Source organism: Rhinopithecus bieti, unplaced genomic scaffold (assembly GCF_001698545.2).
Source record: "Rhinopithecus bieti isolate Rb0 unplaced genomic scaffold, ASM169854v2 scaffold_14741, whole genome shotgun sequence".
Lineage (NCBI taxonomy): Eukaryota > Metazoa > Chordata > Mammalia > Primates > Cercopithecidae > Rhinopithecus > Rhinopithecus bieti.
In genome coordinates this window covers 459,388-486,079 of record NW_016807965.1, presented here as the reverse complement: position 1 = coordinate 486,079, position 26,692 = coordinate 459,388, and the positions used below count along the sequence as shown (strand labels likewise).

At 39.5% G+C, this 26,692-nt stretch overlaps 1 protein-coding gene and 1 long non-coding RNA gene across 6 annotated transcripts in view; one reads left to right on the top strand and one right to left on the bottom strand.

Moving 5' to 3' along the window:
• The window catches only part of GLIS3 (GLIS family zinc finger 3), a 347,077-nt gene extending 341,902 nt beyond the window's left edge, over nucleotides 1-5,175 (top strand). For all 3 annotated transcript variants that reach the window (XM_017884258.1, XM_017884259.1, XM_017884260.1), the window contains 2 exons: nucleotides 956-1,138; nucleotides 2,038-5,175. In XM_017884258.1, the coding sequence (XP_017739747.1) occupies nucleotides 956-1,138; nucleotides 2,038-2,174 (320 nt within the window). In that variant the 3' untranslated portion in view covers nucleotides 2,175-5,175. The remainder of the gene's footprint in view (nucleotides 1-955; nucleotides 1,139-2,037) is intronic.
• The window catches only part of LOC108537110 (uncharacterized), a 33,568-nt gene continuing 11,719 nt past the window's right edge, over nucleotides 4,844-26,692 (bottom strand). The window contains exons 2-7 of one of the 3 annotated variants that reach the window (XR_001887714.1): nucleotides 25,343-25,462; nucleotides 23,751-23,901; nucleotides 18,081-18,151; nucleotides 15,060-15,146; nucleotides 13,926-14,063; nucleotides 4,844-4,936 (exon numbers count right to left, since the gene is read on the bottom strand). This is a non-coding gene — a long non-coding RNA (uncharacterized LOC108537110). Of the gene's footprint in view, nucleotides 4,937-11,146; nucleotides 11,529-13,925; nucleotides 14,064-15,059; nucleotides 15,147-18,080; nucleotides 18,152-23,750; nucleotides 23,902-25,342; nucleotides 25,463-26,692 lie in introns of those variants that run through there. The other 2 variants (XR_001887713.1, XR_001887715.1) reach the window with 2 other exon arrangements.

Here is a 26,692-nt window from a genome sequence, read left to right as displayed (position 1 = left end):
GACAGACACAATGAAATGTAGAGAGTTAACAGCAGAGCCACAATTCTTCCTCCAATAAAGTATGGAACAAAGATTTCATTATTATATTTTCAAAAGCATATTACGCTCCAAGAAAATAATCTGTTGACTTAAATGTATTATGAGGCAAGGAGAAAGAAGAAAAAAGTAAGCCAGCCATCATGAAAGGAGTGGAGGATCATAGAAAAGAACCACATAGGACCCCAAGGAAAACTACATTGAATGGAAAAAAATTGAAAGGAACAGATGAAATAAAATTGTCAAAAGGTTGATGATTATTTTCAAATATTACTCTTTTCTCATATTTTCCTTTTTTGGAGTTTTATTTGTATTTCATTTTATTTTCTAACATTTTCATAACAGTTTTCCATTTACTGCAAATATCAACAATAGTAATAGTTAAGTACATCCAACTATGGAATACTGTCTACCTAGCCAGGATAATAAGATCTAAATGTGCATGTATTTCTCTATTGGAAAGACAGATAGATGGATGCATTTTTAAGTGGGTCTTTTTAAGAGCATTCTGCAAGATTTTAACCAGTGTGTAAACAGAAGAAAATATAGGATAAAGGAAGTTAAAGAAGATGCATTTAAATGCCGGCGGGAGAATCTGGGGTAGGAACCTCCCCTGAAGGTCAGGCCTTCAATGTCCAGGACTCTTCAGAGAGTCTAGGGAAGCTAAGAAGGCTTCCCACTTCAGATACTAAAGCACATAATAAAAATGTTACACACTAACAAGCTTGGAAATCCCTCTAAGGTAGAAGAGCTTCAGCCCAACAGTGCATTCCAAATGTTTGCTTGGAAGATTTTACAGGTGGCCTTAAGAGTTAAAGGCATTTGTCATATGAAGCCAGGCTGAGTGAGGTTCTAGCTGGGTTGGAATGATCTGTGGAACTTGTGCCCAAAGGAGCTCAATGCCGTGCTTGTATTTCAGGATTTTATGGGCAGCTGCAGACGTTCTGCCCCCCACATTACCCCAATTCCCAGAGAACTGTGCCGCCTGTCAGCTCCTGCAGTGTGGTGCCTTCATTTGAGGACTGCCTGGTCCCTACATCCATGGGCCAGACCAGTTTTGATGTTTTCCACAGAGCCTTCTCGACTCACTCGGGCATTACAGGTGTGTTGGTTGTCTGTGACTTAGAAAATCCTGTCAACTGACAGGAGAGACCAGGTGGGCTGCCTGTGACTGACCTGGGCTGGACTTGACCAAGCACGTGACTGCATCAAATCCTGTTGAATGACCCCTGAAATGTCTCTTATCTTCACCTTCCTCTTCAGCCCTCCTTCAGCCCCTCTTCTTCCACCGCCCTGGTGCAGGAGCCATCATGTCTCTCCCAGACTATGGCCATAACCTTCCAGTAAGTCTCCCTGACCTGATTCCTTATCTTTACCGTTCTTCCCTCCACACTACTATGAACATTGCCTCCCCAAAATGAAGGATAAAATATGCCTCTTTTCTGCTCAAATATATTAAATAGTTTCCAATTGCCTAGAGAATAAATTCAATTCTCCAGCATGGCATTCAAAGCCCCCATGAGTTAGGCCTGATCTAGCTCTCCACACCTGCCCACACACATTTTTCCCTACATACTCTTCACCTGAGCTTTGCCAGCACCCTTGACCCCACATGCCTCTCCCTCTCTGTCTTTGCTGTTTGTTTCCTCCTTCTGGAATGTGCTTTCCATATTTCTTCATCTGTGAGAATTCCATTCTCTTTATGACTCAACTTTAACACCACCTCTTTTTTGAGGCCACCCCCAGCCTTCCCTGGAACACTTTTCTTTTACTTCTTCTCAGCCTGTCTTTTGTGCGGTCATATTTTAGCCAGCTGCCTGCAAGTCAGCCTCCTCCCTCACTAAGGTCGTGGAAAACAGAGACTCGCTGTAGGGCCCAGGGTGGCGTGGTTGCCTCCTTAGCTCCCAGTCCTCATTTGCTGAGCTGCATTACTGGAATGCACTTCCAGTGGGTGTGGCATGGGGCAGGAGTTGCTGACTTACTGTGTTCTTTCTCTTCCAGTGTATGATTTACCTTCGAGTTCCTCGAGCCTTTTTGGGGAGTCTCTCCGCAGTGGGGCTGAAGACACCACCTTCTTGCAGATCAGCGCTGTGGACCGCTGTCCCAGCCAGCTCTCCTCTGTCTACACCGAAGGCTAAAAGCTCTCTTGGCCACTCCTGCACACCCAGGACCTTGATGTTGCTTGCCACCTTTTGTTTCCGTACTCTCACAGACTGCATGAGGAAGGATGTCAGCCCAATCAGCGGGACCTGCAGAGTTACTGATGTTCTTTCGGAAGGCAGGACTGAATGGCAGAGTTAGCTTTGCAGGAATCATTGCAGTTGCTCCTTTTTCTCTCTGGGTTTCCTGGACTAGGTGACCAGCAGGACTATCTTTTCAAAGGGAATTTAGAGCCTCACTCTACTGGATACCTGTTACTTCCTGGCTGTCAACACTTAAAGGACACCAATGAAATGATGTGCATGTGAAAATGTAGTATGGGGATGACCCTGTCTGAAAATTCCAAACAGGGAAAAAGACCTCAATTACCAGAGGCATAGTGACCTGCCTCACCTAATCCTCGCCCTCACTGCTCCTGATGCAAAGCCAGGCACAACAAGGGAAATCCATGTCCAAAGCATAGTGTGGTCTCAACTCTTAGAAACTCCCTGGGTTTCCCTTTTCTCTTAGCCACATGCTAACCAGTTGCTTCTCGGTGTTTCTTCAATAGCAAAGTAAGGTTTTATAGGCCAGCAGCCTATCTTTGTTTTTGCATTTTAAAGAGTTGTTATTTATACGTACTTTAAAATGAAAAAAAAAATGTAAATGTCTGTTCTTTGGATGGAAATCATTATTATTGTAATCACCCCAGCTATACACATTTTGCACTGCTGTGGTTCCGCCTGGCCCCACCTCTGGCATGTTAGTTTTGCAGTTAGCAAAGGCTACCTGAGGGAAATGGAGTGGGCACCTCCCGCACCAACAGTCCTGTAGCTGGAACCTTCCTGGATTGACTGTTTAGTGACTCCACCTCAAAGACTTTGTTCAAAGAAAAACACCGTTTGACTGGTTTACCCATTGCCTCCACTCTGGTGCTGTGCCCAGAGAAGTGCCAGATGTGAGAACCGGGACAGACTGAGTCGTGTGCCGGCTTCCCTTGGAAAACCAAACCTAGTGATGCTTGACTTCCAGTGCACAGATTTTACTAACATTTTTCAGGATATCCACTCATCTGTCTGTCTCTTCCCTATACTTCTCTCCACCCTCCTTTTGCATCCCTCTTACCCTCTTCCTGACTGTCATTCAGGTACCCCCCCGCAACCAGCCGCCATTGTCTGATCATCTTGGGAAGGAAGAGGTGACAGTTCTCAAAAAGTCTACAGAAAGAAGCAATTCTTTTTCTGAGTTCCATGTTTGAAGGCCTGGAATTTTCCCAGAGCATTTGATCGAAAATATCAAGCCTAAATAGGAAGTCATTTTTTTTTTTTTTTTTTTTCTGTGACACCTCTTGGAGGTCCCAAGTCCTAGGGCATCAGCTATAAAAATTGGCCAGTCCCAAAGATACAGTAAGTTCTAACATTCTGGTACAATCATATTTCAAGTATTTTTTCTCACTTTTTAAAAATGTTTTTCTGAACAAAAGTGAAACAATGCCATTTGTCAAACTGAGATCATTACAATCTTCAACAAGACAACTAAAACAGCTTGATGTTAGATGGGATTCTGTGACAGTCTGTATATTGACAGGTCCTTCCAGTCTCCCTCCACAGTCCCACAATCGGAAGTATTCTCCCTGATTCCAGAGTTCATTCCAGCATGTAGTAGAATGAGGTGAATGAGGAACCAGGTATGGGTTTCGTTTTCACAGTGCACTTGGTCAATCTAGTTTCTCCGAGTAGTGGACTATATTCTAAGAAAAGCTTTCATGTAGACGTCAAAGTCTGCAAAAGAGGTGAGTTAGCCACTTTGCAAAAACCTGCTCTGCTTTACAAAAGATGCACATCAGGCTTTCTTTACAAGTGAACTCCAAGGCTGCTTGTAAAGTACCACCCTTCTTGCAGCTTTGTGGGTCGTGTCACTTGGCCTAAGCAAGTGGCCTAACGTATGCATGCTCACAGCTGGTAGCATCCCTCGTGCGTCCTTTGTCATACTCTGGAAAGAAAGAAAAACTCTGCTATCTTCAGAGAGACTTATTCATTCTTAAATAGGGAAGCCTTTACAAGGAACTCAAAATACATTTCATTTCATTTGTACAATGAGAAAAAAGATGAAAAGGCAAGGTTGTTATTACAGTTGACATTGTCAGCCCTGCCTTTTGGCTTTATGTAATTTAAAGTAGAAAGGCGGAAGGAGGACAAAACAGAATCTGAACTTTAGAAACCATGGACACCACCTCCCTCTTTAAGAGGAGCTGCTTGTGAACCAGGCTGCAGTCTTCCTGTGGCCTCTCACAGTAACCCTGCCCCTTTCTTACCTCACGGGGGCTAGAAGGACTCTATAGAGGGCCTAAGCAGTAGAGGCACCTGCAGCCCTTCTTCCTCAGCAGGACATCATTGTGGAGCCCCTGAGGGACATTTGCGTCTCAGAGAGAGTATGCAGGCAGCAGGACCCAGTGCAGCCCTGCTTCCTGCACCTTGGGTCTTTCCTGATAGCTGCAGGCTTGAGATTGCGGCCTCAGGATAGGACACGTTCAGATGCCTTCCAGGCTACACACTATGCTTAGATTCTAGAGTCTTTCCTGACCTTAAAATTTGTCCCTTGCTTACTTTCACACTGCAGAAGATTTATATATACTTTCATCAGTATTTTTGCAGTAGTACAAGTGGAAGCTTCGAAAAAATCCTTCCCTTTCATGGCCTGGTTTTTTAAGTCTTGATATGCAACCATTTTCATAAACATCCAAACAGAGATTGTCATTCCCCTTAAAAACAGAAACAAAACAAAAAACTAATGCTTGTGAAAACACACAGCACAAAGACAATTATCCTATTGCATTTAAAAATATCAGTCTGCCGGGAGATATTTCACTGGCTTCATTGTCTTAATTCCCTAATGAAACTGCATCAAAGTGTCAGTTATAATTTAGCCTCTGATCAGCTATTAAATATTACTTAAACCCCATTACCCACGTCTCCCTCAAATTACATAAGCGATAATAAAGTAGAAAAAAAAAAGGTCTTTATTAGATAACAGCAGAGTTATCACTGATAACAGAGTGTTGACTTTGTTCAGTTGTTTCTAAATTACCAGCCATCAAGCACAGTAGCACCCTAAAACCAATTTTGAGCAAGGATAAATTCAACTCCCTCATCCGAGAACCCTGACTTTCCGGTTGCCTTGAAGTATTGGGAATAGTGACTATATGTTCAGTTTAATTATTTGGTATTTTATTTGACTCTCTTGGCCATGTCATTTTATAGAAGCATTTTAAATAGCACTTTTGTTAGTGGTATGGAATTTCTGCGGTAACTTTTTTTTTTTTTTTGCAACTGATGAAGCAAAAAAAAAAAAAAAAAAAAAAACCCATTGGAAAAAAAAGGAAAAAAAAAAAAAAAAAAAAAACACTCTTTGGAAAAAAAGTAAAAAAGAAGAAATGTACAGACAGCAAAGTATCCTGTGTAATGTTGCTGACATAAAGCACTTTGGGGGAAAAAAGTGGAAATCTGTTTTCCATAAATCACACAGACTCTTGTACATAGTTATATACACTCACGTAGAGAAATGAACTGCATATATCATACTGGATATGGGGCCGATTTTACTCTAGAGGCACATCTGGTGCTTATTGTCATAAATCTTTTAAAGAATTAGGTACACTTTTTTCTATTAATATGTATAGTTTTGTGATTTGTCACAGTTATGTTTCATATAATCATAAGTTATTTTGTCTTGTTCATGAAGTCCTTTTTTTATGTCAAAAGTAAAATGAAGGGATTGTGCACTTGGTACAGAATAAAACTGGAAATAGAGGAGACGCCCTCCTGCCTAAAATCCTTCTTCAGCCTGTCGCTTTAAAACACAATGGCAACCATCATTGTTTGTTTGTTTGTTTGTTTGATTATTTTGTTTTGTTTTACCATCAGCCTCCTACATACTGGGAATGGTAATTAAAATTAAAGGCAGATGATGGGGGAGGGAATGTTCAAGTCCAGCTTTAAAATGCCGCATTGCTTTGGGCCAGAGCTGCAGCCTGGATTTAATTATAGATATGAGGACGAAATGGCAGTAAAAATGAATGTCTCCCTGAATCCTTTACATGTTGGGAGTGTCCATAAATAAAACATGAAGTTTTATTTCATCAGATTTAATTAAAGCTTTTATACATGTTTTATTGGTTATTCTATTAATTCGCTTCACAAACTGGATAAATGTGTGCTAGGATTTGGGGTTTATTTGTGCCTTTTCAAAGTAGCGCTACATCATGCTTCAGAAATGCCTCTAGTGCTTGGTACTCCCAGTGCTGGGGTTTCAGCAAACTGACATTTGGAGGAGGGGGTCTTTTCAGCCCTGTTTTCCCAAAACCGTTCAGAGAAAGACACAAGCATCAGCTTCCCATGATCTGATACCCTGATCATATAATCTGTTCCCTGGAGAAAGGGGCAGGTACCATTGGTTTCCTCATCCTGTCCACTGTGCATGCTTTATAATATCACCTGCCCCATTGACTGTGATGAGCTTTCTTTCTCAGCTCCCATCTGTGGGGGGATGGTGTCAGAATTTTCTCACACCTGGTTTACCTGCTAGCCAAGCATGTGAATCCAGAAGAGATCACATTTCAAGGATCAATCTTAGAAAGGTGACTGTTTCCTTGCTACTTTTTTTTAAGACTTGAGAATTATTTTAAGAGAAGATACAAAGTGGAAGGGACGAAGTTCCCATGAACCTTATCTGGTCCCTGGAGGTCAGAGAGCAGGCACCATTAGGTCCAGGGTTGTGGAGGTAGAAATAGTGCTGATAACATACAAAGAGCTCCTCAGCTTCCTAAAAGGAGGTGGCTGGTGGGAATGTGATTTTGTTCAGCCTCTTCCAAGAAAAATTTGGCATTAAGTGGTAGAGTTGAAAGTCTGTGTAGCCTACAGCCCAGCAATTCCACTACTTTTGAAAGACTCTTAAATCAATGATGGCTCAAGTATGAGATGTTTATGGCAGTGTTATTCACCATAGGCCCAAACAAGAAATGATCCAACTGTCCACTAACAGTAAAATGAACAAACGAAACTTGCCTAAGTAACAGTGAAATGCCATGGAAGTGACAACAGAGGAAATGACAGGACGATAGCCACACACAACTCGGAGTTGAGTCTCACAAATTTGAGAGAAAGAAACAGATGCAAAGGCAAATATACAGGTTATTCTGTTTATATACAGTTTGAAAACAGGCAAAACTCAGAGTTTAGGTGGTAGAAGTACAAAGAACAGCAAGGAAAATGTCACAAAGGCTCATAGCTCTAGTGGAGGAGAAAGAACACATGGAAGACTTCTGGGTGCTGATTGATGGACAATGTTTTATTTCTTGACTCAAGTGTTAGTTTATACAAGTGTTTGATTTATGATTAGTTAACTGTGCATATATATCTTACAGTTTTTAGTTCAAATAATAGTGAGAGGCAACTCTTACATTTCCTATTCGAGGGCTCTGCAAACTTTTTCTACAAAGGGCCAGATAGTACACATTTTAGGCTTTGAGGGCTATGTGGTCTCGTGTCTGAGCTACTCAACTCTGCCACTGTAGTTCAAGAACAGCCGTATATATTATACAAGCAAATGGATGTGGCTGTGTTCCAATAAAACTTTATTTATAAACACAAATTTGAATTTCATCTAATTTTCAGATATTTGTGAAATATTCTTTTGATTTTTTTTCAACTCTATACAAAAGTGAAAAAAAATTCACAACAGGCTGTACAAAAATACAAAACTCAACTAAAAAGGCAGCAGGCAGGATTTGGCTCATGGGCCATAGTTTGCTGACCCTGGTCAATTGAAAGGGTATTCCCCAAAGTCCTTCCCAGAAATATCCACTAATAGAAAATCATGGATAGGAGCTCCTCTGCTTATTCTTCTGCTACGTTGGGTCCTATTCCTAGAGGGAATTCATGAATTCTATTGATTAAACTTTTCTTTGTTTAGATCCTGGGTTCTGCTCCCTGGGATACAGATGAATGCTTAGAGCCTGCAGTGCCATTCGACTTTATCTCTGGATTTAAAGTTTTTAATAAAAAGAACTGGGCATAGAGAAATCTGTGAGAATTGGAAAATGAGCACCCATTCTTTCCAAGCTAACCAAATATTTGCTGGATCTTGGCAGCCACCGCCACCTTTTTCCTCTGAAATGCTGAGAGATTATAAGTAATGGGAGACTTCATTTTTCTTGGGCCACAGCTCTTGTGAGAAGCTGAAGCTGCCTCTCAAAACCTGCAGGGTTCTCACGGAAAAGAGTCAAGGGTTTTATATTCAATGACGCCACTGACAAGTGACCACAGAAGAGTCAGGGGGCCCTGATGGTGCTAACAGTCTGTCCCCTCCATGCCACAGGAAGGCAGCTAAACACCCTAAATCGCTCCCTGGACCCTGGTTTCCCATAATGCAAAGCTCTCTAATTCCCAAACCTAGGGATTTTTCATCCCTGATGGCGTGCCCATTGGCTACTCACGCTTACAGGAGAGAATGAGACTGAATTCACATGGCGTGAGTGTATGCCCCTCTTTGTGTCTCTAGCCTGCAATGACATTACTAGTTTCAAAAATAATGGTTATTCATGAGTCTTGGGTCATTGATTGGATATTAGCTTAGACTAAATCCTCTTCAGCACGTCTCCCTGGTTGTTTCATGTGCTTGAGTTTGTGTATTGTATATGGTTCTGTTATTAAAGCTGCCAAGAGTGTAGAATTTTTGGTAAAAATAACCTAAATCTCATGAAGTTTAAGCCAAGAAAAGCTTCGAGGACATCTGGTCCAAGCTCATCATTTTTCAGAGGAGGAAACAGATTATTTCATTCATTCACTCATCATTCATTTGTTCCTTTGCTCACTCATTCACCATTGTTTCATGCCTACTATGTGTCAAGTAAACAGGGGAGAATTGGCTCTTATCCTCACAGAGCTAAAGGGGATCACAAGAATCATCCACCTGAGAATATTGCCTGAGGCTTGTTAAAAATGCACATTCTGGAGCTGCTACTGAATGCGCACCACAAAGATACTGAGTTGGAATTTCAGTGAAATGGAGTCATCTGCATTTTTAATAAACTCTCCAGGTGATTATTTATATGAACTAAAGTTGCAAACTGAGGCTGACCACCTTTGATACAGTGGAATAAGCAGGCAATTTAACAGGGCCACACTGTATAATAAGGGTTCAGTAGAAGAGGAGCTCCTAATTCTTGTCTGGGGAGATAGGAGAGCAGGGTCAGAGTTCCCTGAAGGAAGAGGAGCAAGAATGCCTGAGCTTGTCCTGAAACGTAAGTAGAACTTCAAGAAGCAAAGAAGCAGAGGAAAGGTAGAACAGGTAGAGAACACAACATGTGCAGAGCTGCCAAGAGAAGGAAAGCTACCCAGCAGGCTAGTTGGAGGGTTGGAGGTAATCCCATCTGTCTCCTCTGAGTAATACTTCCACGACCCACTGGCCCTAGGTCACAGTCCTTCCTATGTAGGCCTGCTGAGCTTAAAGCATTGTTTCCCAAACCAGCAGGAACTTGTATATTACCACTTACTCTGCACAAAGGGTTTCACAATCACATTAATTTGGGAAATGGCTGGTTAAAGTTACATAGGTGTCTTTGCTTCAGGACCTCTCACATCCTTTACTGTGCCAATGTGCATTGTAACCCTCCAAGAGGGAATGCTGTGTGTTGACCAGGGAGCCCTATTTCCAAAAAGCACCTTGTTAGTAACATGGAAAGAGTTGAGCAATTCCTAAAAATAGTTAAACATAATTACCACATGATTCAGCAATTCTACTCTTAATTCTAAAGAATTGAAAGGAAGGACTCAGATACAAGCATACCAGTGTTCATAGGAGCATTATTCACAATATCCAAAAAGTGGAAATAACCTAAATGCCCAGGAACAGATGAGTGCATAAACAAAATATGATATATACATACAATGGAATAGTATTCAGCCTTTAAAAGAGGGAAATTCTGACACATGCTAACACATGGATAAACCTCAAAGATATTGTGCTGAAATAAGTCAGACACAAAAGAGATATTCAAAAGGACAGAGCATGATTCCTCTTATATGAGGTAACTAGGATAGTCAAGTACATAGAGACAGAAAGAAGAACAGTGATTAGCAGGGGCTGTGGGGAAAGAGGAATGGAAAGTTGTTATTGAAAATAAACACAGTGTGTGAGAAGATGAAAAAGTTCTGGAGATGGATAGTAGTGATGTGTGCACAAAATTATGAATATACGTAGAAATACTGAATTGTACTATTTAAAATGGTTAAAATGGTAAATGTTACGGTATGTTTATTTTACCACAATTTTTTAAAAAGAGAATGTGGGCAGAGTACCTAATAGGATGCCTGATACCTAGCAGACAATTTTAAAGGTTTAAAAAGCACCTTGTTAGGCCAGCAGTGCTCTTTGGAATTACTTAGGATGCTCTTTGGGAACATCCCCTACTCCCAGGAGGATGAGAGTAGAGCCCATCTCCTACTCTGAAAAGGATGGGAGTAGAGGATGAGTCAGTATTTGCTCCTGATTGGTGGAAATGGTGGCTGTAAATGGCCCCTCGCTTCCTGAGAAAAAGAAAAAAGAGAAGCTGAAAAGGAGATGAGATGGTGGTTTGGAAGAACTGCAGAAGGTGTTCTGAGCACGTAGCACTGTGCCTGATATAAATTCTCAGGAATTGAGGAAGGGAAAGAAAGGAAAGAGGATAAAAAGGGGACTGGATGTTGGTGTGACGGGAGAAGGTGGTAATGAAATAGAGGGTGATGGAAGAAGAACTACTTAGACTCAGCTGATCCCAACATGAGCAAATGCCAAGATTTGTTTGGATTTCATTCATTCATTTGACAATTGTTTAGTGAGCTCCATACCCAACACTATGTGTCAGCGACCATTCTAGGTGCTGGAGACTATTCAGAAAAAAACCCCATACATATTATATTCTAGTGGATTGGCATTAGTGTTTTATTTTGGTTGTCTGTGAAATACAAGACTCTGCAGAAAGTTGGGTTAGCCAGGAAGCAGATGCTGAGACAGAGTTGGGAGTGTAAAAGGTTCATTGGAGAGTTACACCACTGAAAAGAATAGAGCAGAAGCTGGATTAGGCAGAGGGCGCCATCAGACTGTGATGCCATCCAAACAGAGGCCAGCCCACTGGGATGCTGTAGAGCAAACATTGCTGTCACGCAGTAGAAGAGTTCTATGCTGGATAGAAACAGCTAGGCTGTCATACCACTCCCTGCAGAAGCCCACCCTGAGAGGAGTGTGTCTTTGCTATCACTGTCTTGCTCATTCATTGAGTAGGGTCCTTCCTGGGAGCTGGAAAGCTGAGGTAGACCCTGAAAGAATTAACACCATCAATGAACCACAATCCATGTAGCTGGAGATCTGAGCAGCAGAGCTCTGTGTCTGCACAAGACATTGGGGGAAACCATAGGTCCCCTATCATTATACTTCCCAGTTTGTAATAAAGCATGAATTGGGCACATACACTTTTGAAAATGGATTTCTGCCTCAGCTCTTCTCCTGTTGGCTTTATCACTCTCACACACACACACACACACACAGAGTCACTGGGATTTCAAAACCTCTCAAGACTGTTCTTTCTCAAATCTAGAGTACTATTCCTCCTTGGAGAATAGTGGTGTGTGTGTTTGTGTGGTTTAGTGAAGGGTGGTGACCTGTTGCTTTTTCTTTTCTCCCAGGAGGCACCAAGAAAAGGCACAAGCTTCAGCATCAGGCAGACCTTGTTCTCTACTTTGTACTGTGGAGTCCCCAAAGCAAGTCCCTAAACTCCACTGCTCTGAGCCCATTTCTTCATCTTGCAGCAGGCATCTCATCTCATACGCAATGAGATAAAGGCACAGATGATGTGGCACAGTTCCAGGTGTATGTTAAGTACTCACTAAAGGGTCACTGGCATCTTTTAAAAAGCACTGATACTGCACCCTGTGTGGAGTAATTGTGAGAAGACCATAGCAAGGACCATAGTTCTGAGATTAGTGTACAGAGGCACGAAGGAAATGCACTAGCTCAGCATGCACCCAAGTTGTAAAATCCTCCAATGATATTGCCTAAAGAGTCTGTCTTTATCTTAAACTCAGTGCAACCTATGGTTCACACAGATGTCTCTTTGGTACCTTCCTGGGGCCATCAAAAAGGTGGTACCACTTTTAGAAGCATCAAGAGGACCTCTTGTACTGGGCCCCGTATTTCAAAGGGCTCCACTCTGACCATTCTCCAGCCATGCCTGACCCCACACAGTGGGAAGTCCATGTGGCCGAAGTGATGTCACCACCAAAAACCCACTCTTCTTCTCCTTGTGGATTCACTCCAGGTATCTGGAACCCCAGAACTCCCTGTCCAAATGGGCTGTGCTACTTCTGGGGCCAGCATGGACTTCTTTCTCAAATGGATTTGGGATGGTCCCCCCAAGAGTGGATCAGGTCTCCAGTGTGTGCATCCTGAGGCTTGAGGAGTGGACATGGACATGGGGTGGCTATTTGTGGAACTGTGGATCAAGCTAGATGTGGAGATGCTCATGGTTGAAGGTGGAACAGGGGTTTGAAGAGAAGGGGGTTGGGTCACAGGCAGGAGGCTAAGGACTGCTCTCCTTGTGCCAGCACATTCTAGCCGAGATATTCAAGGAGTCTCTGATCATTCTAAATCAAACCTGGCCTTCCAGGTTGCTGTGATAGTATATTTGTTAAGACAAGAGATGAAAACACATTTTTATTTAACAGGTTTTGTTAGCTAGCTTTGGAATTTTTAAATATTTAGATCTATGCATTTATTGGTCTCCATTTGCAATCTTGCCCCAGGCTCTGTAAATACTAGAGGCAGGCCTGGGAAAATTCTCACAGCCTTAGAGTCAGTAGACCTCAAATACCAGGAGAGAAGATGTGCAGTGCAGATTCTAAAATCCATGAAAAATCATTAAGGAGTATTAGCGCATCAGGACTCAATGAATACCTTGACAGTTGCCAGACAGCAAATGGTGCAACATGCAAACACTTGTTGTAGTCTAATATATTTTAAAACAAAATAAAGCATTTTTATTTCTAATCCAAGTGCTTCCTGATTTGGCTGTGCTCTATAGCCAACAGTGAACATCTGTAGACCATGTCCCCGTATATGGACCATCTGTACAACACAGTCCTTTGTGTTGCCCATCTATACAGCATGACCCATTATACTGAAGAGTGGCTTTATGGAATGACCCCCTTTCCCCTACCGGAAATCTGTTAGGCACATTAAGCTAACAGTCTCCTTGGGGTACTGTTGGGCATAGCTGTATTGCCCAACCACACAGCTGCGTCTTTCATCATCAACTCCAAATCATCTCTCTCCCCTCTGCATGTAGCCAGTACTCTCTTCTGCCCAGATTTTTAAAAGGCCAAATTCCTGTCCACAGAAAGGGTTTATGTGTGAGGCCAAGGGCCCACGGTGGAAGCGGCCCATTTGTGCCCCAGCCTCCCCTGACTACCAAGGAAATTCAGAGCCCAGTCAGCAAATGCTATCCAGTCCAGGTGCCTCCTTTGATACTGCACAGTAACTGAGATGCTAAGGTAGTGGCTTATTCAGGGGGAAGAGCTAGCAAATGAGACAACCAGGAAAAGAAGCCTGGGTTCTTGTTTTTGCTCTGTGATTACTTCCTTTAACCCTGCCTGTTCCAGGACCTTAGCTTGTATTAAAACTTGACCTGGCTGTGCTGAACTATCATTAGGCATACTTACTCATAACCCTCAGTGGAGGCAAAGCTGCCGTGGGAAATCCTGGGCTCTTGATCCATTTTACCCTTTGCCGTAGATACCAACATGCTGGTTGCACTCTGGCCAGCTGGCCTAGGATTAGTGCTGCTCCAGGCATACAAGCTGTATCATGACAGAGGCAGTATGGCAAGATGTAGTGAGTACTGATCTGGGAATCTAGAGACCAGGCTCTAATTTAGTGACTAAGCCAAGTCAATTCTGACTAGAGCTTGTGCTCCGAAGTGAGGAGCCTTCAGAATCCACTCTGTCTCCACCACATAAGCAAATTACTTGACCATTCTGAACCTCAGTTTCTTCATCTATTCAACAGGAATCATACTTGCATTACAAAGTTCTTAGGGGATTCATGTGTTTATCACAAAGCTGACCATTAATAAATATTGATTCCCCTTCACTTTTAAAATTCAAGGAGTTGAATCAGTTGATCTATACAGCTCTGACATGCATTTATGATGTCCCTTGGCTTCATATTCCAAAAATTTCTCCAGGATCCATGATATATTCTCCTCTTGGGCCATTTTCCTCCTCAACCCAGCTGTGTTCATTGAAAAGTTTGCAGCCTGGGCTAGTCCACCTGGTAGTTGGCACTATTAATGATTCACCAAGAAGATGGATCCAGGAAGTGACTTGTGACAAGAATACTTTCTGTGTGGTTTGAGAGAGGTTCCAGTAGGGCTTTGAAGTCAATGGGCATGCCATCCTGAGGCATGGGAACCACAGCGATCACGCAGGCAGGGGAAGCTCCATTCAAGGAGGCTGCAGCTGCACACAGCAATGCCAAGGCTTCATCTCTTAGTATTACTTCCCCTGGGCTTCAACCTCAGGACTGGTGCATAGAGCAGGGTACTGAGGGGTAATGCCAAGCTATCAGAGAGTGAAAGAGAAATTGTATACCACCAGACTGAAAGCCAGCAACTCTTTTGTTTACAAATAACAAAAACCAATCTGTGTTTGCTTCAGTTGAGAAGGGAAAGATCTTGAAAAACATAGGGTACAAATGCAATGAGACATCAGAATGGAACTGAAATGTTAATCCAGCTCCCTCTCTCTTCAGCTTTCGTCTCTACTTATTTTGACCTGGTTGTTCTATTCTCCTACCTCTGCAGACCTGCCTCCTCTTCTTTTCTGATTCACATAAGTACAAATGATGCCTGTCTCACATTCTCAGGTTTACACTTCACCATCCTGAGGAGGGAAAAGGGAGTAAGTCAGCCAGTTTCTCTATATGCATGGATAAATAGGCAGGTGTAGATGTAGATACAGACATAGACATAAATATGGATACATATCAATCTGGATTTCAAATCCACAAAGAGGAGGTTCTGAGGCATCCATCTTGGTTCAGGTACTCACCCCTCTTCTGATCAATAACCTCCAACATTTGGCATATTTGTTAACAAGAATCCCCACAATGACTGAAGGGGCAAGAAGTAGGTGAGCCTGGCATATGATTCAAAAGGTGTTCACAGCAGCCTAATGAGTTAGGCCACTATGAGGGCTAGAATCATGATTCTAACAGTCAAAGGGAGCCCAATAGTTACAGGATTGCCACATACCAATAGTGAATAAATAGTGAACCTTAGCCAACAGGAAAGCCTGCCTTGATTGAGCTATCATCATGGACACCCGCTTCTGGGCCCTTATTATCATGAATTCTTGCTGCAGCATTTACTCTGAGTTCAGACTGTCAGTAATTCAGACTTGGGTCTTCATCTTTTGTGGGTTTCCACAAAAGACTGTCTACACAGTGCCACAGCTCACCCTCTTTCCCTAACCTGAGCACCCTGTGTGACTTGTATTCTCTCTAGAAGCTGCATTCTTTCTGAAGAATCATTATTCTGAGGAGCACTAAAAAGAGGAGCTTAAAATACTTTGGGTATCAAAAGTAGGAGCAACAGATTGCCATTTGTGTGTACTTTCTTCTATCTAAAACTTCCAGTTTAAAAATCCTTTATGGGAATGGAGAGCATTAGGACAAATACCTAATGCATGCGAGGCTTAAAACCTAGATGATGGGTTAATGGGTGCAGCAAACCACCATGGCACATATGTAACAAACCTGCACGTTCCTCATATGTACTCCAGAGCATAAAGTAAAAAAACTCTTTACTAAACACTTCTTAACCATGTAACTACCTCAGCACCACCTTAAACAAAGAACTACTTATTAACATATCAAGAATTTAACGTGCATTCTTCATTGACCTTTTCTATTCTCATCCATTGTGCTTACTATGTCCAACAGCATTCCACTGAACTTCTGCACTTGATTTCTGGGAAGATCTGATGTCCTTCTGAAGTTTATCTCTGTGATCTCCCAAGTTGTTGAGTTAAATCAGAGACAATATTGTCCCTCTAATCATTAATAGTTCTTTCTGAAAATCCAAAATCACTTTAGAAAACGTTTTCATAATGAACTGGGGGCAATGTCTTAGCATCCTCTGTCACAGTGGGAACAAGAAGAGTACCCACAATCAATGCAGTTGATACTGTGCTGGAGATTCTGTTCAGCACAGTAAGGTCAGGAAAAAGAACTAAGGCTTCTATTCCTGTGATCATGGTGAACGACTACGGGCTGCTGCTTCACTCTTCAAAATCAAATCCATGGGAACCATAAAAGTGAGAGGAAAATTTGGATTATGGAAACAGCAACAAAATCTGGAATACTGAGAAACTCCTGAGGATGTTGAAGTCTGTTAAACTAGAGTGAGAGGTGGAGTGTGGAACGATGTGGGAGGAAGGTAACTAAAGCCCTGAGAAAGGATGACCAGAGATGGTAAGAAGACAATTAAGATTCCAGGTTGCATTCTTGCCTCTCCCTTGAATTGCCTTAGGCCCTACATTGGCTGCCTTTTCACTTAGAAATCAGCTGATACAACCCAGTCCACCAATGCTAGGGAGTATGAGAGTAATAGGAAAGTCCTTTAAAGATAAGAAATTAGTGAAAACTGGTAGGGAGAGACTAGCCTCCCTAAACTTTCATTTATCTGTTCACTTTTACCTCAATATGCCCAAAACTTTTTAGTACAGACTTAGGAGATAACTACTTTCTCCAAATACTGTTTTGGCCTAATGGTCTAAAGTCAAAACCCTGTGGATAGTTGCCCGGTAGAGTGGCAAAGAAATATTAATAGTCAGCAGTGGTGCTATGGTTGTTTCTGTGACACTGTACCTTGGAACTAAGCCCACTTTCTTTCTTAAAGTTTCCAGCACTGACAAAGACGAGGACCGTGAATAGACCTTTTTAAGTACATACTACCTGACAGAGTCCATGACCACTGAATGGGTCATGAGCTCACGGGCTAAAATAAACAGACTCCTGTTTAATACCACAGACTGCAACATATATCATTCAAAGCAGACCTATTAGAACAGAGGACAAAGCTTTCAGTAAAGCCTGCTAAGATATTTAAGGAAATGAGAAAAAATATTACCAATATGAAACAAAAACCAAAATAATAATGAAAATAATCAAGTGGAAGTATTAGCTATAACAAATAGAATAGTTGGAAAAAAGAATACAGTATGATAGATGTGGCTAAAAATGAATTAATAAAATATAAGATCATATTGAGGTTTCATAAAAGATGATAAAAAGAATAAAAGAAAGAAAATATGAAAGAAAAGCTAAAATAAATGGATAGTGTAAGTCAAGATGCCAACATCCAGAAGCTAGAAACTCTAGAAGGAGAGGAAAATAAAAATGAAGAAAAATATTTGGAGAAAAAAATGAAGATATATTTCTCAGAATTGAATACAAATGACATAGATTAAAATAGCCCATACACTGTCAAATATAAGAGATTAGAAAAAATTGGCACCTAAATATAGTAAAATTTAAAGACATCAAAAGCAAGAACAATTATCAATACTTTTAGAAAGAACAGCTCAACCACAGAAGAATAAACATCAGAATAACATCAGACTTCTCAATAGCAACACTGAATGCAAGAAGATAACAGCAAAATGGCATAGCACTTTTAAAGTAATAAAGGAAAGGAGGAATAATAAAGGGAAAAAGCCAAAGTAAGTATAATGGCTGGAAAATATTAAGAAAGATGACAAAAATATGTTCTAACATAACAATAGTAATAATAAATATAAATGTATTAAACTCACCATTTAAAAGACACAGATTCTCAAATTTGATTAATAAAAGAGGCTTCAAATATAGTTACTAGAGGAGCTCACTGAAAACAAAAAGATACAAAAAGACTTAAATAGATGGAAATATATAACAAGAAAATATTAGCCGCAGAAAGGCTGCAGTAACAATCCTAATATTCGATCAGAATATTTAAGAAAAATATGTCTTAAAAAAACAAAAAAGATCTCATATACAAATAAAGGGAAGTAATAAAAAGACATGTTTATTATAAACATATACACACCTAATTATACAGACTCAAAACATACCAAGTAACAACTAACAAAACTGAAGAGAGATAAGTGAAGTAATGGAAGTTACCAATTTTAACCCACCACTTTCAGAAACTGAAATTTATAGATCAAGCAAAGAAACATATGTAGAATTATCAAAGATATGTAAAGAATTATGCAACACACAAACATAAAATCCATAGAATTCTTTTTGAGTTTATACAGAAGAATTTTACAAAAATAAACCTTTATGATGCCAAATTGGCTTGGCATTTCAAGGCTGCTTTAGTATTATGAAACCTTTACATTAGCACTTTTTTTCACAACTGCCATGACTGAGGAAAGAGTGTGGAAATTGCACTCGTGCTTTTACATGCTTTCATCTGGAAATGACACACATCCTTTCACTTACAAATATTGGCTAAGGAAATTAACAAGGTTATGCTTATCTTCAAGAGGCTGGAAAATAGAATTCTCCTATATACTGGAAGAAATGGATACTAGATATGAGTGACAACAGCAATGTCTACTAGGGGCAATTTTAATGAAGGTGAAAATCTACAAGATTTAAATATGCATGTAGCAATACTGAGAAACCTTAAAAAACAGCTCTGACTAAAAAAATTAGAAAACAAAGAAAATAAGCTACAAAACACAATATCATTTGCATAAATATAAAATTCATGCACATATTGAAAATACACACATATTTAAAAATATTTTAAATGGTATCTATAGGGAAAAGGCAAATAGCAGTAGAGTATGGGATAAAGATAAAGAGAATAAGTAAGTCAATAAATAACAGAAGGGCTTTGTGAGACCAATGATAGTAGCATGCTATGAACAGAAGAGCATGATTAACTCTACCCTCTGATGCTGAATTGCTGTTGTTGTTGTTGTTTTAAGGCATAGGGTTCAGCTTAGAAAAGAATAAATCGACTTCATTATTTTCAGATGACATTATAATATTCCTAGAAAACCTAAAAGAACATACATAGAAATTTTTAAAATTAGTAAGTTTATCAGTGTTCTTGGATTCAAAATCAATGTAAATAAATTTGTTCCATTTGTACTAACTGGCATGATTAGTTAGAAAATGTAATTTTATAAAAGATTGTTTGCAATGATATGTTTAAAAAACTTTAAGGGCCTAAAAATAAATCTAACTGAATATGGAAAAGATTTTAATGAAGAAAAATACTAATTTTATTGGAGCACTCAAAATCATAAAGCTGCCTGTTATTACTAAATTGATCTATATATTTAATACAATCTGAATTTTAAAATGCCAACAAGTCTTTATATGTGTATGTAAGGGAAGAGGGCTTAACCCAGCAAAAAAAAAAAAAAAAAAAAAAATAGTGATAACTTTGAAGCAGAAGGGAAAGAAAAAACAAGAGGAATAGGAAGATGAAAAGAAGAAAGAGAAAAAGAGAAAGAGGAGAGAAAGGAGAAGTTGTTTGGAATAGTGATTACTGACCTTCACAAATATTAAGAATTATTACAACATGTGACATTATCACAGGCGAGTAACCAATGGAATTGAACAAAAGCCAAGAAACAGACCCCATGTATGTGAAAACATTTATAACAAATCAGATCAATGGAGGAAAAAATGGAATTCAATAAAATATGCTGAGACAATTGGTTATACACATTGAAATAATTAAAATTGGATCCCTATCTCACTCCACACATTAAAAATAAATAAATCTCAGCTGGATTTAAGTGTGAAGGGCAAATCCTTAAATAAAGGGGAGTGTCTTTGTGACATTAAGATATTTAAGAGTTTCTTAAACAAAATGAAATAGTACAAACCATAAAGAAGATAAATCTGACTTCATTCAATTTAATACTATATATATTTCCAGACTCCTGAAGAAAGCAAAAAGACAAACTGCAAACAAGAAGAAATTATTTGCAGCATTAAAACTAACAAAATGATAGTATTCAGAATATATGAAAAACCATAAATCATTAAGAAAACAAGCAACTCTTGTTTGCCCAAAAATGGGCAAAAGTCTTGAATAAGCACTTACGAGAAAAGAAAATTTGAATGGGCAATACATTTATGAAAAGATGCTCAGCCTCATTGTATTTTAAAGAAATGCAAATTTAAATCAAAATGAGATAACATTTCACAGACGTTAGATTGATTTAAAAAATTTATACAGTTATCCCTTAGTATCTGCAAGAAACTGGTTCCAGGACCCACCACAGATACCAAAATCTGAGGATGCTCAAGTTCCTTCTATAAACTGGCATAGTATTTGTTTATAACCTATGCACATCCTCTTGTATATGTTTGTATTTTAGTTTAGTTTAGTTTAGTTTTTGAGATGGAGTCTTGCTCTGTCACCCAGGCTGGAGTGCAGTGGCACTACCTCAGCTCACTGCAACCTTTACCTCCCAGGTTCAAGTAATTCTCCTGCCTCAGCCTCCTGAGTACCTGGGACCACAGGCGCATAATACCACAATGGAGATGGGGTTTCACCATGTTGGCCAGGCTGCTCTTGAAATCCTGACCTCAGGTGATCCACCCACCTCGGCCTCCCAAAGTGCTGGGATTACAGATGTGAGTCAGTGCACCCATCCTCTCCTGTATACTTTAAATCATCTCTAGATTACTTAAAATATCTAAGACAATGTAAATGCTATGTAACTTGTTGCTGTATCATATTGTTTTTACTTTGTATTATTTTTATTACTATATTGCTATTTTTTCTGAATCCATGGTTGGTTGAATCCATAAATGCAGAACCCATGGATACAGAGGATCAACTGTAATATCATGTTGGTGAAAATATGAAGCAACCAGAACACTTATACTTTGCTGGTAGCAGTGTAAATAGGTACAATTGGCAGTGCCTAGTAAAATTAAATATGCACACACAACATTACCCAGCAATTCTACTCATTTTATGTCCTAGAGAAACTCTTTCACATATGGCCAAGAGATAAAGAATACTCAGAGCAATATTTTTGTAATAATAAAAAACTCAGAAACAAACCATCTGATCATCACCATCAAAACTGATACAGGTTGAGTATTCTTTATCTGAAATGCTTGGAACCAGATGTGTTTTAGATTTCAGATTCTTTTCAGATTTTAGAATATTTGCATATACATAACAAGATAGCTTGGAAATTAGATCCAAATTTAAACGCAAAATTCATTTATGTTTCACATACTCCTTATACACATAACTTGAAGGTAATTTTATATAATATCTTAAATAATTTTGTGCATATTACAAAGTTTGTGTATATTTGACCATCAGAAATCATAGTGTCAATATCTCACATCTCCATCATGGCTGACTCTCAATTTATATGCTACCAATAAGTGATCATTTTTCATACTTCTTCACACATAAGTATTTGACAGCAAAAGTATAACATGCCATTAATACAGTGAAAAAATAATGTGTTCAGGGTAACTAAGCAGCCTAGAAATATCACCAGAATACCTGTATGAACTGCTAAACAACGCTAACAACAATGACAGGCTTTTAGTCTCCACCTATGATGCTGTGTTTTGAATAAAAGGTTATTGTACATTGTATTTTTTTTTTTTTTAGGTGAGAAAAAAACATCAGAAGCAGTTGAGCGACCAGGAAATAAATACCTAGGGATGACAAGGCATTCCAGCAAATGGCTTTTTAAACAATTTCCTCCAAAGTCACCTGCCTCATTAACAAGGCCTTATCTTAGAAGTTTTTTCTTAGCTTGTATAAACTGACATGATTTCTTGTTTTGTTATGAGTGCATTCTGCCTTAGTCCTTCAAAAGCCCCATCACACATTTTCACCATGTCACCTACAGACACTTTTTCTGCTGACAATGTAGTCTTTATCATCACTATTATCACAATCTCCTTGATTCAGAACCATTTCAGCTCTTTCACCATTTGTCAATGAACAACTGGAACTTCATTGTTGATACTAAACACTTCCCCAATATTTCCTTCTCCCAGTTTACTGATGAACTCTGAAGGTATTTTTTTTTTTTTTGCATATGCAAGGAAGTCATATATCATTTTTTTTCTCACTTGACATATGAAATCCTTCAAAGTTACCATCTTGATCATCATCACTGAATATGGTTCCAGGCCAGAACTTGTGCCAGGCATGTCCAACTGTGTCTTTAATCACTGTGTTCCAGGCCCTGACAACAGCATATAAAGCATCCTTCATGTCAAACTCCTATTGAAAAACTTTCACACCCATGTTTCTCTGTTCACTGCTGTTAGCATACTGTTGAGGAAAGTGTTTTTATATTTACTTCATTGATCTAAGAGAACCTGGACACATGGCTGAATTAATGAAATCATATTTGAATGAAAGTACATGGCATTAACATTATTTTTGATGAGAATTTCAGCTGAAGGATGAACAGAATGGTTGTCCAGTAATAACAAAAGCTTGCAGTTGTCATCTAGTCTGGCTTCCCTGCAGTGAACATGAGCCAATGGTACAAAATGTTTGTGAAACCAAACAGAAAAGATGTTCTTGGAGGTATATGCCTTTTTGTTAGCATAATACAATAATGAATTGGTATGAAATTCACTCTTTGAAAACAGTGAGGATGCAAGCTTTTGCCTGTCACAGCAAGTTTACACTTAGGTGTGCCTGTTGCATTAGCACACCCCAGCACAATCATTCTATCTTTGGTATCATTAATTCATGTAGGGGCTGTCTCATCAGATATAGTCTATGCCTTTCTGGGGCAGTTACAACAACAGAGCGATGTTTCATTCACATTATGTACTTGTTCTGGCATCATTTTCATCAACGACAATCTTGGCAAACCCATCAGTGAATTTGTCCGCTTTGTGATCAGCAGTTGCTTCATCACCACAAGTCTTTACAGATTTAATGTTATGTCTTTTCTTAAATTTCTGCAACCAGGCCGGGTGCGGTGGCTCAAGCCTGTAATCCCAGCACTTTGGGAGGCCGAGACGGGCGGATCACGAGGTCAGGAGATCGAGACCCTCCTGGCTAACACGGTGAAACCCCGTCTCTACTAAAAAATACAAAAAAAACTAGCCGGGCGAGGTGGCGGGCGCCGGTAGCCCCAGCTACCTGGGAGGCTGAGGCAGGAGAATGGCTTAAACCCGGGAGGCGGAGCTTGCAGTGAGCTGAGATCCAACCACTGCACTCCAGCCTGGGCGACAGAGCGAGACTCCGTCTCAAAAAAAAAAAAAAAAAAAAAAAATTTCTGCAACCAGCCTGTTGAATAGTCACAGTTCCCTTCAATTTTCAGTTCATTGCGATAGATCTATGCTTATTTCATAATCAACATACTATTAAATGGCATATGTTCATTGTGACACTGATCCATTATTTTAATATATGACCAAGATCTTCAGTTTCCGCTTTATGCAGTATTTATCTATTTTTCACTGACCTTCATATGTCACTTTCAGCATAGAACTTCAACAGTTTATTCTTCTGTTTCTTCAGATCGTATCTAGTGGTCATTCCAAAACCATACTCTTCTGTAAGATGTTTCAGGCTTACACTGCTGCATATTTTCTCCAGCAACTTGACTTTCTGTGCTGTAGATAAATATAAACACCTCCTCTTTTTCTTATCACTGCTACCCACAGGGATATCTGCAGATATTTTTGACATTTTCCACAACATCTTTACAACAGAAAGCAGAAAATAAGCAAAAACAATAACAACAACAATGAAAAGTGAGTAATGCACATAGTTCTTGGCCCCATGTAGGGCATCATGTGGAACCTAGCATTGGCATGTCCCACCTGCATATGTGTATGTGCCATTTTATTAGCCTTTGTGAGTGTGCTCACATAGGGGAATGTGGGCATGTGCAGAAAAGATATTTTGCAGCTGAAATAGGAAGGGAGAGTCTTTATTCCCTTAGGAATGTGGAATAAATTGTGTTTTGTGCACCTGGATAAAGGCTGTGGCCGATCACATGAGGTCATGTGTGGAATTTTCCACTTGTATCATTGTACTGTGCTCAAAATGTTTTGGAATTTGGTGCATTTCAAACTTTGGATTTCATATTAGAAGTGTTCAACTTGTACATTCATTGGAAAATATTCATATAAAGGAATATTATGTAGCATCAAGGGATGAGTTATGATTGCACACAATAGAAATTGGCCTCAGGAATACACTTTATTGAAAAACCAAGTCAATCACAATGAATATAGAAATGCTCCTTAGCTTATGATAGGATTACGCTCTGACAAATCCATTGTAAGCTGAAAATATAAATCAAAAATTCATTTAGTACACCTAACCTACCAAACATCTTAGCTTAGCCTAGCCTGCCTTAAACACTCTCAGAACACTTACATTAGCCTATAGTTGAGCAAAGTCATCTAACACTAGGCCTATTTTATGATAAAGTGTTAAATATTCATGTAACATATTAAACGCTGTGCTGAAAGTGAAAAACAGAATGATTGTATGGGTACTCACAATTAATATACACAGCAGAAAGCACCAGCATGAAGTTGAAAATTCCAAAGTTGAACTATTGTAAGTTGGGGACTGTCTTTTTAATACAATCCCACTTGAGGATACAAATGTGGTAAAGGAATAGGGAAAGCAAAGGGATAATACTCATGAAAGGCTTGTGGGTACCTTGGGGAGAATGGGAAGAATATAGAGGCTTCAAGGGACACAGAAGAGGCTGCAAAAATATGAGTAAGATTTTATTTTCTGTAAGTTGAATAATGGGCAAGGTCCTGTTATATCATTATAAAATATGTATATGTGTTTTAGCCTTTGTGGTTTACTTTCCATTTTCTGTATCTTTTATCCCTACAATTGTCAATGAGTTATTCTCAAATTTGCCTATGACAGAATTCTTTCTGTTCTTTTCAATGTACTTTTCCTTAGCTCATTTTAATCGAAAATGGAATTTTGCATCTGGGAAAAGTTCAATTCAAAGACTGTCTATATTTAGTTAACAGGTAGCATGGCCAAACAAAAATAGGTTTCTTCAGGACAGATACTTACAGGTGGTGAAAGACTGGATGCCTCCTTGACACACTGTGGGTCTCAGAAGTGTAACTCACACAGGGTCCACACAGGCTGAATTTCTCTACACAATACCCGACAGGGTTTTTTGACTCGGGACTTTATGACAAATGAGAAAGCAGACGTTTTAAGAAAGAGTGAGCCTACGACCTATGATAATAATTTTATGCAATTTGTCGTATATTGGTATGCACAGGTGGCAACCAAAAGAAAGGGAGATACAGTTAAGTCTTTCCCCCTACTAAGAAGCAACTGATGACTGTCACCAGGAGGTAAGGAAACAGACTTGCTGTCGGTGTGGTCAATATCTTTGTCATCATGCCATTTGGTTTGTACTGTGGTGTCTACTTCTTGATTCAGGTATTGACTGTTGTCTTTGAATTTTTTTTTAAATAAAGTTTTAAAGATCTCAGTCTTTATCTGAAGATCTTTATGGAAGCTTCTAGTTTCCTCCAATAGCTCTGTTAGTTTTGGCTTTGTCCAAGTTGTACTGCAGTAATCTAACTCTACCCTGTGCAGGTCTGTGTTCTTTTGGTGGTCAACGAAAATCCCTTAGTGAAGTCAACATTCCTTGAAGGACATTCTGATCTGAGGACTGTCATTGATTGGGGTAGAGTCAGTACTGCTTAGGCAACCTTCCAGGGTATTGCTGTTTAATTATTTCATTCAAAATTTAACAAACACTTACTAAGTATCTATAGAACAGGCACTTTTCACTTTCCTAAGCACAGATTATAGTCTTCCTTCTCCCAGTAGTTCCCCAGTATTTAGTTCTCCCCTTCAAAATGAATGAATGAATGAATGAATGAAAAATAAAGTGCTTTAAGAATTAAAGACAGGGAGAGAGATTTTGAGACAGAGAAGGAATAACATTTGCTGCTAATGGGTTAGGCTCTTTACATTCTATATATACTGTATTACCTTTTCTATCTAAATAGAGTTTAGAATCCAAGTATCACTGGACTTAAGGAAGAAGTATTTGGCGGCTACTGCTTTGATTAGTGTAGTAAGCAGTAGCCTGGCAATTTCATCCTGTTGGTCAGGTAACATTTAAAAGAAAAAAGAAGTAACAATAAAAGAGTGAGGGCTAACTAGGCTTTTTTACTCAGTATAACTCATGTACAGTAATTTAATTTTTCTTTATTTCTCCAAGACAAATCCTAGACCCCTTTGACAGATGTCCCTTTCCCTGCTGCTGACTTAACAATTGTCATTTAAAAGTTGGCAATAAGTTGTGCGTGTGTGTGCATGCGCTCACACACGTGTGCTTGTGTGCGTGTTGGGGAAGAATCAGAAAAGAAGGGAAGAAGTTTTAATGGGGAAAATGTT